The following is a 13,110-nucleotide window of genomic DNA, read 5'->3' on the forward strand; positions in this document are numbered from 1 at the left end:
ACCAATGGTCATCGAGCTTTTGGCTGGGGTTACCATGTGACTTCCTGTGCTACCTGAGTCTATTCCCTGCCACAGAGGGGGTAGGTCGTGAGTCTAGTCTTGTCCTCCACCATCAGGAGACAAGTTGTGCTTTTGTCCTCTCTCTCCCTGCTAAGGAGAGAGGCCTGCGTGTGCTCTGCTGCTCCAGTCCACTGGCTGTGTTCCTGTCTCGAGTCTCAAGATTCTCACCTGGGTGTCGATTCTTCAGTCATTCTTCAATTCCTCTCATCATCATCTCCTCAAATCATCAACAGCAAGTATTTAATTCAAGTCTCATTCCACTCAGCGTCTCAGCTTCAGTTTCACTACTACTCCCATCATTCAGCACGCTACTCTCACAGCCTATTGCAGCATCACCCATTACTCTGCTTTATCCAAGATTGCCTTATTCCCGGTTGCATCCGGAGAGACTGTTACTACTAGTTACCACCGTTACAATAAATATACAACTACCGTTGTTTCTGAACCTTGGCATTGGTGTGTTCATTGGTGCCCTGACTAAGGACAACGAAGAATCGCACGCCCAGTATTCCCGCATGGTCAGGAGCCGGGTTTCCAGCTGTAGCACCCTCGTGCCTACACCGTGACCACACTACATCCTACAGCTGCCCCGGTTCCTGCACCCTCACAACATATGCACTGCGGAAGTGGCCCCCAGGGGCCAGGGCGTTGCATGATGAACCAGTTACATCTGATGTGTTTATATCATTATATTTAGCAGGTACATAATCCTCGCTGAGTGATCCTTAAAGGAGAAGTCCGGCAGATAATAAAATCTGCAGCCGGCAGGGGCATACCTCTCCCTGTGACTCGGGATCCCAGGTGTTGACACGTCACGACCGGTTGATGGATTGGCTGCTCAGCCAGTCAGTGACTGGGGTGGGACGCCGCTCCAGTCACTGACTGGCTGAGTGGCCAGTCCATAATTCGGGTCAATGAATTTGAAGGAAACAGACGTCGGGACAGACGTCATCACAACAGGGGAAAATGCCTTCCAGCAGGGGTTCCACGGCCAGTCCCACCACTCACTGTGGACGAGGTAAGTGCATACTGCTGGATTTTAGAAATCGACGGACTTTGTGACTTTGACACCTGTCTTACTTTTACTTACTTACAAACACTGTGGTACATTGGGAGGTAGGGGCATAACTAGAAATGGTTGGGCCCCGACTGATCACAAACTCGTTAAGTTTAGTCATAACCTTTAATATTTAACTGCAAGTGCTTGTCAGGAGCGCTTGCAGTTAAAGGAACATTTGTAGCACCCAGGAGGCCAGCTTGGCCAAAAGGTGCTGCAAATGATGACAGCTCAGGGAGACCAGGGTATTGCAGAAGCAGACCACCAGGTCCCCCGATGCGGTGGGCCCTGTAGCAGCTGCTATGGCTGCTACAGTGGTAGTTACGCCCCTGTTGGGTGGGCAATCACATGAATGCATTCATATTTTAATAAAAAACAAAACTATTGGAAAAAGGAAATAAAAAAATGTTTCTATACGTACAGGTGCAGGTTCTGTCAGCAAATTGTATCCAGACTGTAGGAATATCCCCATGTCCTGGGCTTGTTCAGAGTGTACAAATTTTAGCAAATAGTCAAAGGTTTCCTTATTCCATCGACTAAAAACAAAACACAAAAACATCAGGAATGATAAGTACAATAACAAAACTAATTCATCATTAGATATAATTGTGTTCACCTTAATAGTAACTGATCACAGTATTACACGATTGCTTGTAAACACTCAGCGCACCATTGCCACTGCATATGAAAAAAACCCTAAGGCCTCATTCACACCTTCAGTAGTTTTTTAGGACAGTATGTTATGTCCACAATCGGAATCTGCAATCCGCAAAAAAAATATTGTCTGTAGTGTTTCCGTAATATGTATTTTTTTGCAGATCCACAAAAAATGGGAAGGTAATAGTCAAATTAAAGGAGTGTTCCAAGAAAAATTTACTTATGCCCTATCCACAGGGACCTCAATAGTACGGGGCCCAATACAGAGATCACAGGGCTGTGGAGGTCAGACCCACCATGATCTCTTACTTGTCCCTTATCCTGTGGATAGGGGGCAAGTTAATTTTTCTTGGAATATCCCTTTAAGACACTCCCATAGACTTATATAGGTAAATCAATGCTGCAATTACGGCCCATACTAGGACATGTCGTATTTTTTCTGCAGCGCAGATTGCGGATCTGTAAAATCAAGGATAGTGTGAGCAACCCATTAGAAATCAATGTGCCCTAAATTTGTCCCTAAGGCTATGTTCACACTACGTAAAAGTATGGCCGTTGTTGCCGATGGCGTACTTTTGGCGTGGTGGAACAATGCCTTACTTTCAATGGGATCTTGGCCAGAGAGTATACACATCGTATACGTTCCGGCCGGGATCCCATATGGGGCCACAAATAACTGACATGTCAGTTTTCTGCGGCCGGAATACAGTGAATTCCGGCCGCAGAAAGCCCTGTCAGTTCACACAGTGAAGCAAGCGGCTCCGGCTATGGGAAGCTCTGATGCGGGCGCGCACTGATGCGCCCACATCAGAGCTCTGCGTCCGGAAAGATCATCCGGCCGTTGATCTGGGGATGATCTGGCTAGAGACCGGCCGTTCCGTGACCCCAGACGTGTGAACATAGCCTAATTGTGGATAAATTTACAGAAGGCATGAATAAGTCCTTGGTCTGGTGAAATGTCTGGGCTCCATACACTCAAACAGACAGGGTTAACAAAACCTAGCTCCAATTCATGTAGATTTCATCTGAACAAGGTTACCAGGGGGAACAAGATGATCCTAATGCAGCATATAGATAATGCGTTCCCCTTTCCAGGAGCCTCTGTATATATGATTAGTAAATTACACCAATCTCTTTGTGTATGGTGACTGAAGAATAGTATAGTAATAAAGGTTTAAAAGTAGCGTTCAAGAACTTACGTCTCCTGCTTGTTTCCATCGTCGTATAGATATGGCTGCCACAGGCCCGCTGCTCCATCACTTGTGGTGAGTGGGGTAAACTTGTCTGCATATATCTCAATCTTAAGAGGATGTACTAAATGTTGATACTGTTCATGAATACATAAGGCTGTGGAGAGTCCGATCACTCCGGCTCCTATTACAGCGACATGCATGTTCCTGGCCTTCAGGACCCTGCGGGACAATGCGCAGAACAGGTAAAGATGGTTGGTACAGATCCAAAAAGGTTATGCTGGCTTCATACATACGACTCAGAATTATGGCTGGAATCACATAGGCAGTTTTTGGTGCAGGTTTTTTCATCTATTCCCTTTAAACCTATAATTGGCTCAAAAAGCAACTTCACAATCGGCATTGAAAATGGCCACATGTGTGATTCCAGCCTAAAGAGAACATGGCTTGATAATACGACACAGCATGATCATATGTATTCAGGGAAATGTCTCCTTTACCGTCTCTTCAGACAATCCCTTTATGCAAACACTTCCTCTTGCAATAAGCATTGCCATCAGCAGGGAACACTTGTCTGATTTGTCACGTAAATGTATTTCCTTGGCTGGAAAACAACACTAGTGACTATCCCTCAGTTTTGCAACTTCGGTAAACCTGCATTGAACAAATATCTAAGGGATGAACTCAAGGTGCCAAGAAGATTTCCCCAACTGATGCCACACTGATCAGTTTTCTGGTTCTCCACAAAAATTTTATGGTTCTCCATGTGGGTCAAAGGGATAGTAATTCTCCTTAAGGGTGTGTTCACACCTACAGGATCTGCAGCAGATTTGATGCTGTGTTCAGTTATTTAAATGAAATCTGCTGCAGAAAATCAGCTGCAGATTCTGTAGGTGTGAACGCACCATAAAGAAGCATTCCAGAATTTTTTTTTATTTTCCACACCCCGTGTGCGCTGGCACATATACATGCCCCATGGCACAGCTCTGTTCTGGTGCTGCGGCGCCGTTCAAATCCTGTGCATGTTCACGTCACCTCTCTTCTGACCCCTCTTCTGTCTCCATGTCAATTGAAGGCCGGAAGTCACACTCTCCCATAAAGAATGCATTGGAGAGCATGACTTCCAGCCATCAATCAACATGGAGACAGAAGAGCAGTGAAGTGAACGCGCGTAGGATTTAAACCGCCCAATTTCGTCCCCACCCCCACACTCACACACACAAAGAACATACCGTACTTCCTATAATATTTGCCTTTGTTTTTATGTTTAGGAAATTAGACTGCGACCCCTATTGGGAACAGGGATATAGGCAGTGGTGAATTAAATGTACCCTGGGCTGTCCACCCAACTTGCAACCCCCTCTTCAGTGCACAGGCACAGCGAACCGTAACCCCAGAACAGCAAGTGTTCCCTCTATACATTCTCCATATAATACATGGTGCACCCCCCACATAGTAGATGGCCCCTGTGTAGGCACCCCTATAATAGATGGCCTTCGGTGCAGCCCCTGTAATACATGGCCCCCTGTGTAGCCCCCCTTTAATAGATGGACCCCTGTGTAGCCCACCCCTTTAGTAGATGGTCCCCTGTGTGGTCCTCCTTTAGTAGATGGCCTCCCGTGTAGTCCCATTAAGTAGATGGCTCCCTGTGTAGTCTATGGTGCTCTATGTAATCCACCATTTAGTAGATGGTCCCCTGTGTGGTCCCCTTGAGTAGATGCCACCCTATATAGTCTATGGGCCCTATTCCATGGGACGATCATCGCTCAGATTATCGTTAAATTGTTCGAATCTAAACGATAATCGTTTGGTTGAATAGCAGTTAATGATTAACGACCAAATGAGAAATCGTTGATTGTTTAATAAGGCCTGGACCTATTTTTATCGTTGCTTGTTCGCAAATCGTTCGCATTGAATAAGATGCCGTTTGGTCGTTCGCAGTAGTGACGAACGCAATAGCAACAACAAGATGACAGCAAGAACGGTCATAAGTAACGATTATCGTTCCATGTAAATCAGTGAACAATTTCAGGTCTTTCGCAATAGCGGTCGTTTGGATTGTTTATCGTTAACGAATATGCGAATGATAATCGTCCCGTAGAATAAGGCCCTAAGTCCCCTATGTAATCCACAATTAAGTAGATGGTCCCCTGTGTAGTCCCCCCTTAGTAGATGGCCACATTTGTAATCCATGGTCTCCTGTGTAGTCCCCCCCTTTAGTCCACCGTTCCCTGTGCAGTTTCCCTAAAGTAGATAAATAGAAAACAAAAAACAAATCTCACCTCCCCCGTGTTAGGAGCACTGCCAGCTGGCAGGCTGCCTGTGGTGGAAGAGAGAACTGGGCTATTCATGTAAGGCCTGACATGCTATGTTCCCTGTGCTCTGTAGCTGCTCCCTGCTCTTGCTAATAAACAATCTAGTAACTCACCATTTGATTTTAAACATAAGTTCTCTAAACTATGTAGCCCCTGTCTAGTGCATTACAATAAGGATTCATCTATCTACTGTATGTAAGCGGACAATCGCCCAGGACCCAGGTGATAAAACACTTTTGTTAATCTGAATAACGCAGGCATACAATCTGCCCAAGTGTCTGCCATGTCATCTGGCAGAACTACGGGGTCCACTAGACTCATTGTGCATGCAGAGCAGTAGACACTAACGTCAGATTGTTCCCATTATACCATCTGTGTCCAGGCATTGCTAGCTGTGAATATTTTAGTGAGTAGTATACACCAGTAGCCAGCTCCAAAGGGTGATTTCTTCATGATCTAGTATTTCAGGAAAATTTTAAACAATTCTGCACTCATAAAAATAACAGCATGATAAAGAGTACCCATCAGCTTATAGTATTATTATTATTATTATTATTATTATTATTATTATTATTATTATTATCATATAGCACATTACAAGTATGTTCACCTGGGCAAAAACTCTGATCAGAAAACCTCAAGTTACCTTAAAAAAAATTTTTTTTACCGATGTTACAAAACTACAGTTCCCATCATGTCTGGACAGGCATGACGGGAATAGTAGTTTTGCAACAGCTGGGGAGTCGAAAGTTCCCCATCTCTTACCTACAGGGAATGGTTACTTGTTATCCAGCATGCCTGATCCTTCAGCTCACAACAAAACAATGCACATCAGAAAGTTGCTGCCAGACACCTAGTCAGTCACCAATAGTGCAAGTTTCACCACTTAAAAAGATGAGAGAGGCGTCTGTAATTGACACCATATGTAGACCTCAACTATGGGAGACAAAATGAGAAAACAAATCCAGAAAATCACATTGTCTGATTTTGTAAGAATTTACTTGCAAATTATGGTGGAAAATAAGTATTTGGTCAGTAACAAAATTTCATCTCAATACTTTGTTATATATCCTTTGTTGGCAATGACAGAGGTCAAACGTTTTCTGTAAGTTTTCACAAGGTTGGCACACACTGTTGTTGGTATGTTGGCCCATTGCTCCATGCAGATCTCCTCTAGAGCAGTGATGTTTTGGGGCTGTCGCTTGGCAACACGGACTTTCAACTCCCTCCAAAGGTTTTCTATAGGGTTGAGATCTGGAGACTGGCTTGGCCACTCCAGGACCTTGAAATGCTTCTTACAAAGCCACTCCTTCGTTGCCCTGGCGGTGTGCTTTGGATCATTGTCATGTTGAAAGACCCAGCCACGTTTCATCTTTAATGCCCTTGCTGATGGAAGGAGGTTTGCACTCAAAATCTCACGATACATGGCCCCATTCATTCTTTCATGTACCCGGATCAGTCGTCCTGGCCCCTTTGCAGAGAAACAGCCCCAAAGCATGATGTTTCCACCCCCATGCTTTACAGTAGGTATGGTGTTTGATGGGTGCAACTCAATATTCTTTTTCCTCCAAACACGACAAGTTGTGTTTCTACCAAACTGTTCCACTTTGGTTTCATCAGACCATAGGAAATTCTCCCAATACTCTTCTGGATCATCCAAATGCTCTCTAGCAAACTTCAGATGGGCCCGGACATGTACTGGCTTAAGCAGTGGAAACGTTTGGCACTGCAGGATCTGAGTCCCTGGCGGCGTGGTGTGTTACTGATGGTAGGCTTTGTTACATTGGTCACAGCTCTCTGCAGTTCATTCACTAGGTTCCCCCGCGTGGTTCTGGGTTTTTTGCTCACCGTTCTTGTGATCATTTTGACCCCACGGGGTGAGATTTTGCATGAAGCCCCAGATCGAGGGAGATTATCAGTGGTCTTGCATGTCTTCCATTTTCTAATTATTGCTCCCACAGTTGATTTCTTCACTCCAAGCTGGTTGCCTATTGCAGATTCAGTCTTCCCAGCCTGGTGCAGGGCTACAATTTTGTTTCTGGTGTCCTTTGACAGCTCTTTGGTCTTCACCATAGTGGAGTTTGGAGTCTGACTGTTTGAGGGTGTGCACAGGTGTCTTTTTATACTGATAACAAGTTTAAACAGGTGCCATTACTACAGGTAATGAATGGAGGAAAGAGGAGACTCTTAAGGGTGCCTTCACACGTACCGTATCGCGGCGTTTTTAACGCTGCGTTTTTATTGCTGTGTTTTTATTGCTGCGTTTTTTACATGCGCGTTTTGATTTTCACATGATTTTCATGTGAAAATCGAAAATCGCATGTAAAAATCGCAGCAAAAACGCAGCTATAAAAACGCAGCGATAAAAACGCAGTGTTAAAAATGCAGCGATACGGTACCTGTGAAGCTACCCTAAAGAAGAAGTTACAGGTCTGTGAAAGCCAGAAATCTTGATTGTTTGTAGGTGACCAAATACTTATTTTCCACCATAATTTGCAAATAAATTCTTACAAAATCAGACAATGTGATTTTCGGGATTTGTTTTCTCATTTTGTCTCTCATAGTTGAGGTCTACCTATGATGTAAATTACAGACGCCTCTCATCTTTTTAACCCCTTAAAGACAGAGCCAATTTCGATTTTTGCGTTTTCGTTTTTCCTCCTTGTGCTTAAAAGGCCATAGCACTTGCATTTTTCCACCTAGAGATCCACATGAGCCCTTATTTTTTGCGTCACTAATTGTACTTTGCAATGACAGGCTGAATTTTTGCATAAAGTACACTGACTGCGAAACCAGAAAAAAATTCAAAGTGTGGTGAAATTGAAAAAAAAAAAACGCATTTTGTTTATTTGGGGGAAATGTGTTTTTACTCCATTCGCCCTGGGGTAAAACTGACTTGTTATATATGTTCCTCAAGTCGTTACGATTACAACGATATATAACATGTATAACTTTTATTGTATCTGGTGGCCTGTAAAAAATTCAAACCATTGTCAACAAATATATGTCACTTAAAATCGCTCCATTCCCAGGCTTATAGCGCTTTTATCCTTTGGTCTATGGGGCTGTGTCAGGTGTCATTTTTTGTGCCATGATGTGTTCTTTCTATCGGTACCTTGATTGCGCATATACGACTTTTTGATCTGGATTTGATGCGACCAAAAATGCGCAATTTTGCACTTTGGGATTTTTTTGCGCTGACGCAGTTTATCGTGCGAGATCAGGAATGTGATTAATTAATAGTTCGGGCGATTACGCACGCGGCGATAGCAAACATGTTTATTTATTTATTTACTTTTATTTATAACCTGGGAAAAGGGGGGTGATTCAGACTTTTATTAGGGGAGGGGTTTGTTATTAATAATGACACTTTTTTTTAACTTTTACACTTATACTAGAAGCCCCCCTGGGGGACTTCTAGTATAAGTGCTTTGATCTCTCATAGAGATCTCTGCAGCATAGATATGCTGCAGAGATCCATGAGATAGGCACTCGTTTACTTCCGGCTGCTGCAGCCGGAAGTAAACGAGTGCCGAGACGGGGACGGCGCCATCTTGGAGCAGTCCCCGGCCGGCTTCAGAAACGGAGATCGCTCCTCCGGGATAACATCCCGGGGGAGCGATCTCCGCCACTAGACACCAGGGTACAGCTGAATCCGGTAATCGGATGCAGCTGTCATGTTTGACAGCTGCATCTGATTACTGTATTAGCGGGCATGGCGATCGGACCGTGCCCGCTAATAGCGGCACCCGGGACCGCCGCGGTTCAGAGCGGGGTCGCCGTGCGGCCCCGCTCTGAACTCCCTTACCGGCAATAGGGCGTAAATATACGCCCTTTGTCGTTAAGGGGTTAAGTGGGAGAACTTGCACTATTGGTGACTGACTAAATACTTTTTTCTTTACTCATTTATTCTTTATTCTTTCTTTATTCATTTATTCTTTATTATGTTTACGCACCCCCCCCCCCCCCCCTGCCTCCTCTGATTTTTTATTTTTATGGGACTTCTCCTTTAAAGCACTGTCCAATTTATCTGAATGGGTCTTGCAGAAATCCAGGCTCTTCTGCTCAGGTATGTGCCATAACAGGATGAGCAATCCAATGCAGAGAGGAAGGTTTGGGTTGTGCTTTGTTTCTCACAGACAGACGTGTAAGAGGGGGGATGCGGGGGAGATGCGGGAGGTGCTCATCCAGCGAGCATACAGGAGATAGAGGCAGTCTGCTGCCGCAGCTCCTATTACATGGAGCAACAGCCAGCAGACCATCGTAATCGTTCAAAAATTTTTCAACATGTTGAAAGACATGCATGTCAGCTGATCATTTAACCTTTTAACAGTAGCCATTACACCAAGCGATTATCGGCCGTAACAGCTGATAAGCGCTTGATGTAGTAGGGCCCTTACTCATATGGTAAGTTTACTAGATATAAAATAACTTTATTTACTACCAAACAATGCTAAGAATTCAGTATGCCATAATGCTCCTGAAGATGCTGATGAGTATGTATACTGTTAGCATTGTAACTATTCTTATAATAGTAAATTCTGGCTCTTTTTAATAATTCTAAATTACTTAGTACCCTCTGTATAACATACATAGTACCCCCCCCCCATATGAGTTACTTACTACCCCTAATATAAATTGCATAGTACCCCCCCATATAAATGACCTAGTCCCCCTGTATAAATTACATAGTACCCCCATATAAATTACTTATACCCCTGTATAAATTACATAGAACCCCATATAAATTTCTTACTCACCCCTGTATAAATTACATTGGACCCCATATAAATTTCTTACCCCATCCCCTGTATAAATTACTCACTACCAGTGGCGTAGCTACCATAAAGGCAGGGAAGGCAGTTGCTATGGGGCCCTGCCCTGCAGGGGGCCCGGGGGCCCGCCTGGCCTGTCTCCCCTGTCTTCAAGGTAGCTACGCTACTGATGGTTAAGCACCCTGCCAGAGACGCAGAAGGGAGCGTCTGCAATCCCCTTTGAAACACCTCCGCACCTCCCCCTGACACAGGCTCAGAGCGTCCTGCACCAGTGTCCCCCTCTCCACAAGTGGAACAGTCCTGGGATGTTCCGCTAAGCCCCGCCCCCATCGCGGCAAGCCCCGCCCCCAGCGCCCACCGCGGGTGGGATATTCGCTCATCGCACATGGCCTGAAGAGGAGACACAGCAGGAAGATAGTAACTATCACTGCCAGCTGGAAGTCACCAGCTTCCCTGGCATCCTGTATAATGGGGGTCACTCAGGCTCAGCTTCCCTGGCATCCTGTATAATGGGGGTCACTCAGGCTCAGCTTCCCTGGCATCCTGTATAATGGGGGACACTCAGGCTCAGCTTCCCTGGCATCCTGTATAATAGGGGACACTCAGGCTCAGCTTCCCTGGCATCCTGTATAATGGGGGACACTCAGGCTCAGCCTCCCTGGCATCCTGTATAATGGGGGTCACTCAGGCTCAGCTTCCCTGGCATCCTGTATAATGGGGGACACTCAGGCTCAGCTTCCCTGGCATCCTGTATAATGGGGGACACTCAGGCTCAGCTTCCCTGGCATCCTGTATAATGGGGGTCACCAGCTTCCCTGGTATCCTGTATAATGGGGTCACTCAGCTTCCCTGGCATCCTGTATAATGGGGGTCACTCAGGCTCAGCTTCCCTGGCATCCTGTATAATGGGGGTCACTCAGGCTCAGCTTCCCTGGCATCCTGTATAATGGGGTCACTCAGGCTCAGCTTCCCTGGCATCCTGTATAATGGGGTCACTCAGGCTCAGCTTCCCTGGCATCCTGTATAATGGGGGTCACCAGCTTCCCTGGCATCCTGTATAATGGGGGTCACTCAGGCTCAGCTTCCCTGGCATCCTGTATAATGGGGGTTACTCAGGCTCAGCTTCCCTGGCATCCTGTATAATGGGGGACACTCAGGCTCAGCTTCCCTGGCATCCTGTATAATGGGGGACACTCAGGCTCAGCTTCCCTGGCATCCTGTATAATGGGGGACACTCAGGCTCAGCTTCCCTGGCATCCTGTATAATGGGGGACACTCAGGCTCAGCTTCCCTGGCATCCTGTATAATGGGGGTCACCAGCTTCCCTGGCATCCTGTATAATGGGGTCACTCAGCTTTCCTGGCATCCTGTATAATGGGGGTCACTCAGGCTCAGCTTCCCTGGCATCCTGTATAATGGGGGTCACTCAGGCTCAGCTTCCCTGGCATCCTGTATAATGGGGTCACTCAGGCTCAGCTTCCCTGGCATCCTGTATAATGGGGTCACTCAGGCTCAGCTTCCCTGGCATCCTGTATAATGGGGGTCACCAGCTTCCCTGGCATCCTGTATAATGGGGGTCACTCAGGCTCAGCTTCCCTAGCATCCTGTATAATGGGGTCACCAGCTTCCCTGGCATCCTGTATAATGGGGGTCACCAGCTTCCCTGGCATCCTGTATAATGGGGTCACCAGCTTCCCTGGCATCCTGTATAATGGGGGTCACTCAGGCTCAGCTTCCCTGGCATCCTGTATAATGGGGGTCGCTCAGCCTCCCTGGCATCCTGTATAATGGGGGTCACTCAGGCTCAGCTTCCCTGGCATCCTGTATAATGGGGGTCACTCAGGCTCAGCTTCCCTGGCATCCTGTATAATGGGGGTCACCAGCTTCCCTGGCATCCTGTATAATGGGGGTCACTCAGGCTCAGCTTCCCTAGCATCCTGTATAATGGGGTCACCAGCTTCCCTGGCATCCTGTATAATGGGGGTCACCAGCTTCCCTGGCATCCTGTATAATGGGGTCACCAGCTTCCCTGGCATCCTGTATAATGGGGGTCACTCAGGCTCAGCTTCCCTGGCATCCTGTATAATGGGGGTCGCTCAGCCTCCCTGGCATCCTGTATAATGGGGGTCACTCAGGCTCAGCTTCCCTGGCATCCTGTATAATGGGGGTCACTCAGGCTCAGCTTCCCTGGCATCCTGTATAATGGGGGTCGCTCAGCCTCCCTGGCATCCTGTATAATGGGGGTCACTCAGGCTCAGCTTCCCTGGCATCCTGTATAATGGGGGTCACTCAGGCTCAGCTTCCCTGGCATCCTGTATAATGGGGGTCGCTCAGCCTCCCTGGCATCCTGTATAATGGGGGTCACTCAGGCTCAGCTTCCCTGGCATCCTGTATAATGTGGGTCACTCAGCTTCCCTGGCATCTTGTAAAATGGGGTCACCAGCTTCCCTGGCATCCTGTATAATGGGGTCACTCAGCTTTCATGGCATCCTGTATAAAGGGGTCAGTCAGTCTCCCTGGTATCCTGTATAATGGGGTCAGTCAGTCTCCCTGGTATCCTGTATAATGGGGTCAGTCAGCCTCCCTGGTATCCTGTATAATGGGGTCACTCAGCCTCCCTGGTATCCTGCATAATGGGGTCATCCCGCTTCCCTAGCATCTTGTATAGTAGTCAGTATAATGGAGGTCACCCCCTGGACTCAGAGCTGCCCCAACCAGCAGGGACTCTAGACGGCCTACTACCACTCACCCCCCCCCCCCCACACACACACACCCCAGGGCACAGCGTCTCAGAGCTGCCAAATGCAGGGGGACAGCTCCATATCACTGGTACAGGTAATATGTTGGGGGGCCCCATACACTTTTTTGCTATGGAGCCCCATGAATCCTAGTTACGCCCCTGCTCACTACCCCCTGTATAAATTACTTTCTACCCCCTGTATAAATGACATAGTACCCCCTGTATAAATGACATAGTACCGCCCCTGTATAAATGACCTAGTACCGCCCCTGTATAAATGACATAGTACCCCCTGTATAAACTACTTACTACCCCC

At 46.7% G+C, this 13,110-nt stretch overlaps 1 protein-coding gene across 4 annotated transcripts in view; it reads right to left on the reverse strand.

Annotated features, from left to right (window-relative positions):
• DAO (D-amino acid oxidase) overlaps positions 1-13,110 on the reverse strand; it is a 67,653-nt gene that overhangs the window by 15,767 nt on the left and 38,776 nt on the right. For all 4 annotated transcript variants that reach the window (XM_069961396.1, XM_069961398.1, XM_069961399.1 and 1 more), the window contains exons 2-3: positions 2,974-3,186; positions 1,539-1,653 (exon numbers count right to left, since the gene is read on the reverse strand). In XM_069961396.1, the coding sequence (XP_069817497.1) occupies positions 1,539-1,653; positions 2,974-3,167 (309 nt within the window). In that variant the 5' untranslated portion in view covers positions 3,168-3,186. The remainder of the gene's footprint in view (positions 1-1,538; positions 1,654-2,973; positions 3,187-13,110) is intronic.

The sequence above is a fragment of the Dendropsophus ebraccatus genome, chromosome 3 (assembly GCF_027789765.1).
Source record: "Dendropsophus ebraccatus isolate aDenEbr1 chromosome 3, aDenEbr1.pat, whole genome shotgun sequence".
Lineage (NCBI taxonomy): Eukaryota > Metazoa > Chordata > Amphibia > Anura > Hylidae > Dendropsophus > Dendropsophus ebraccatus.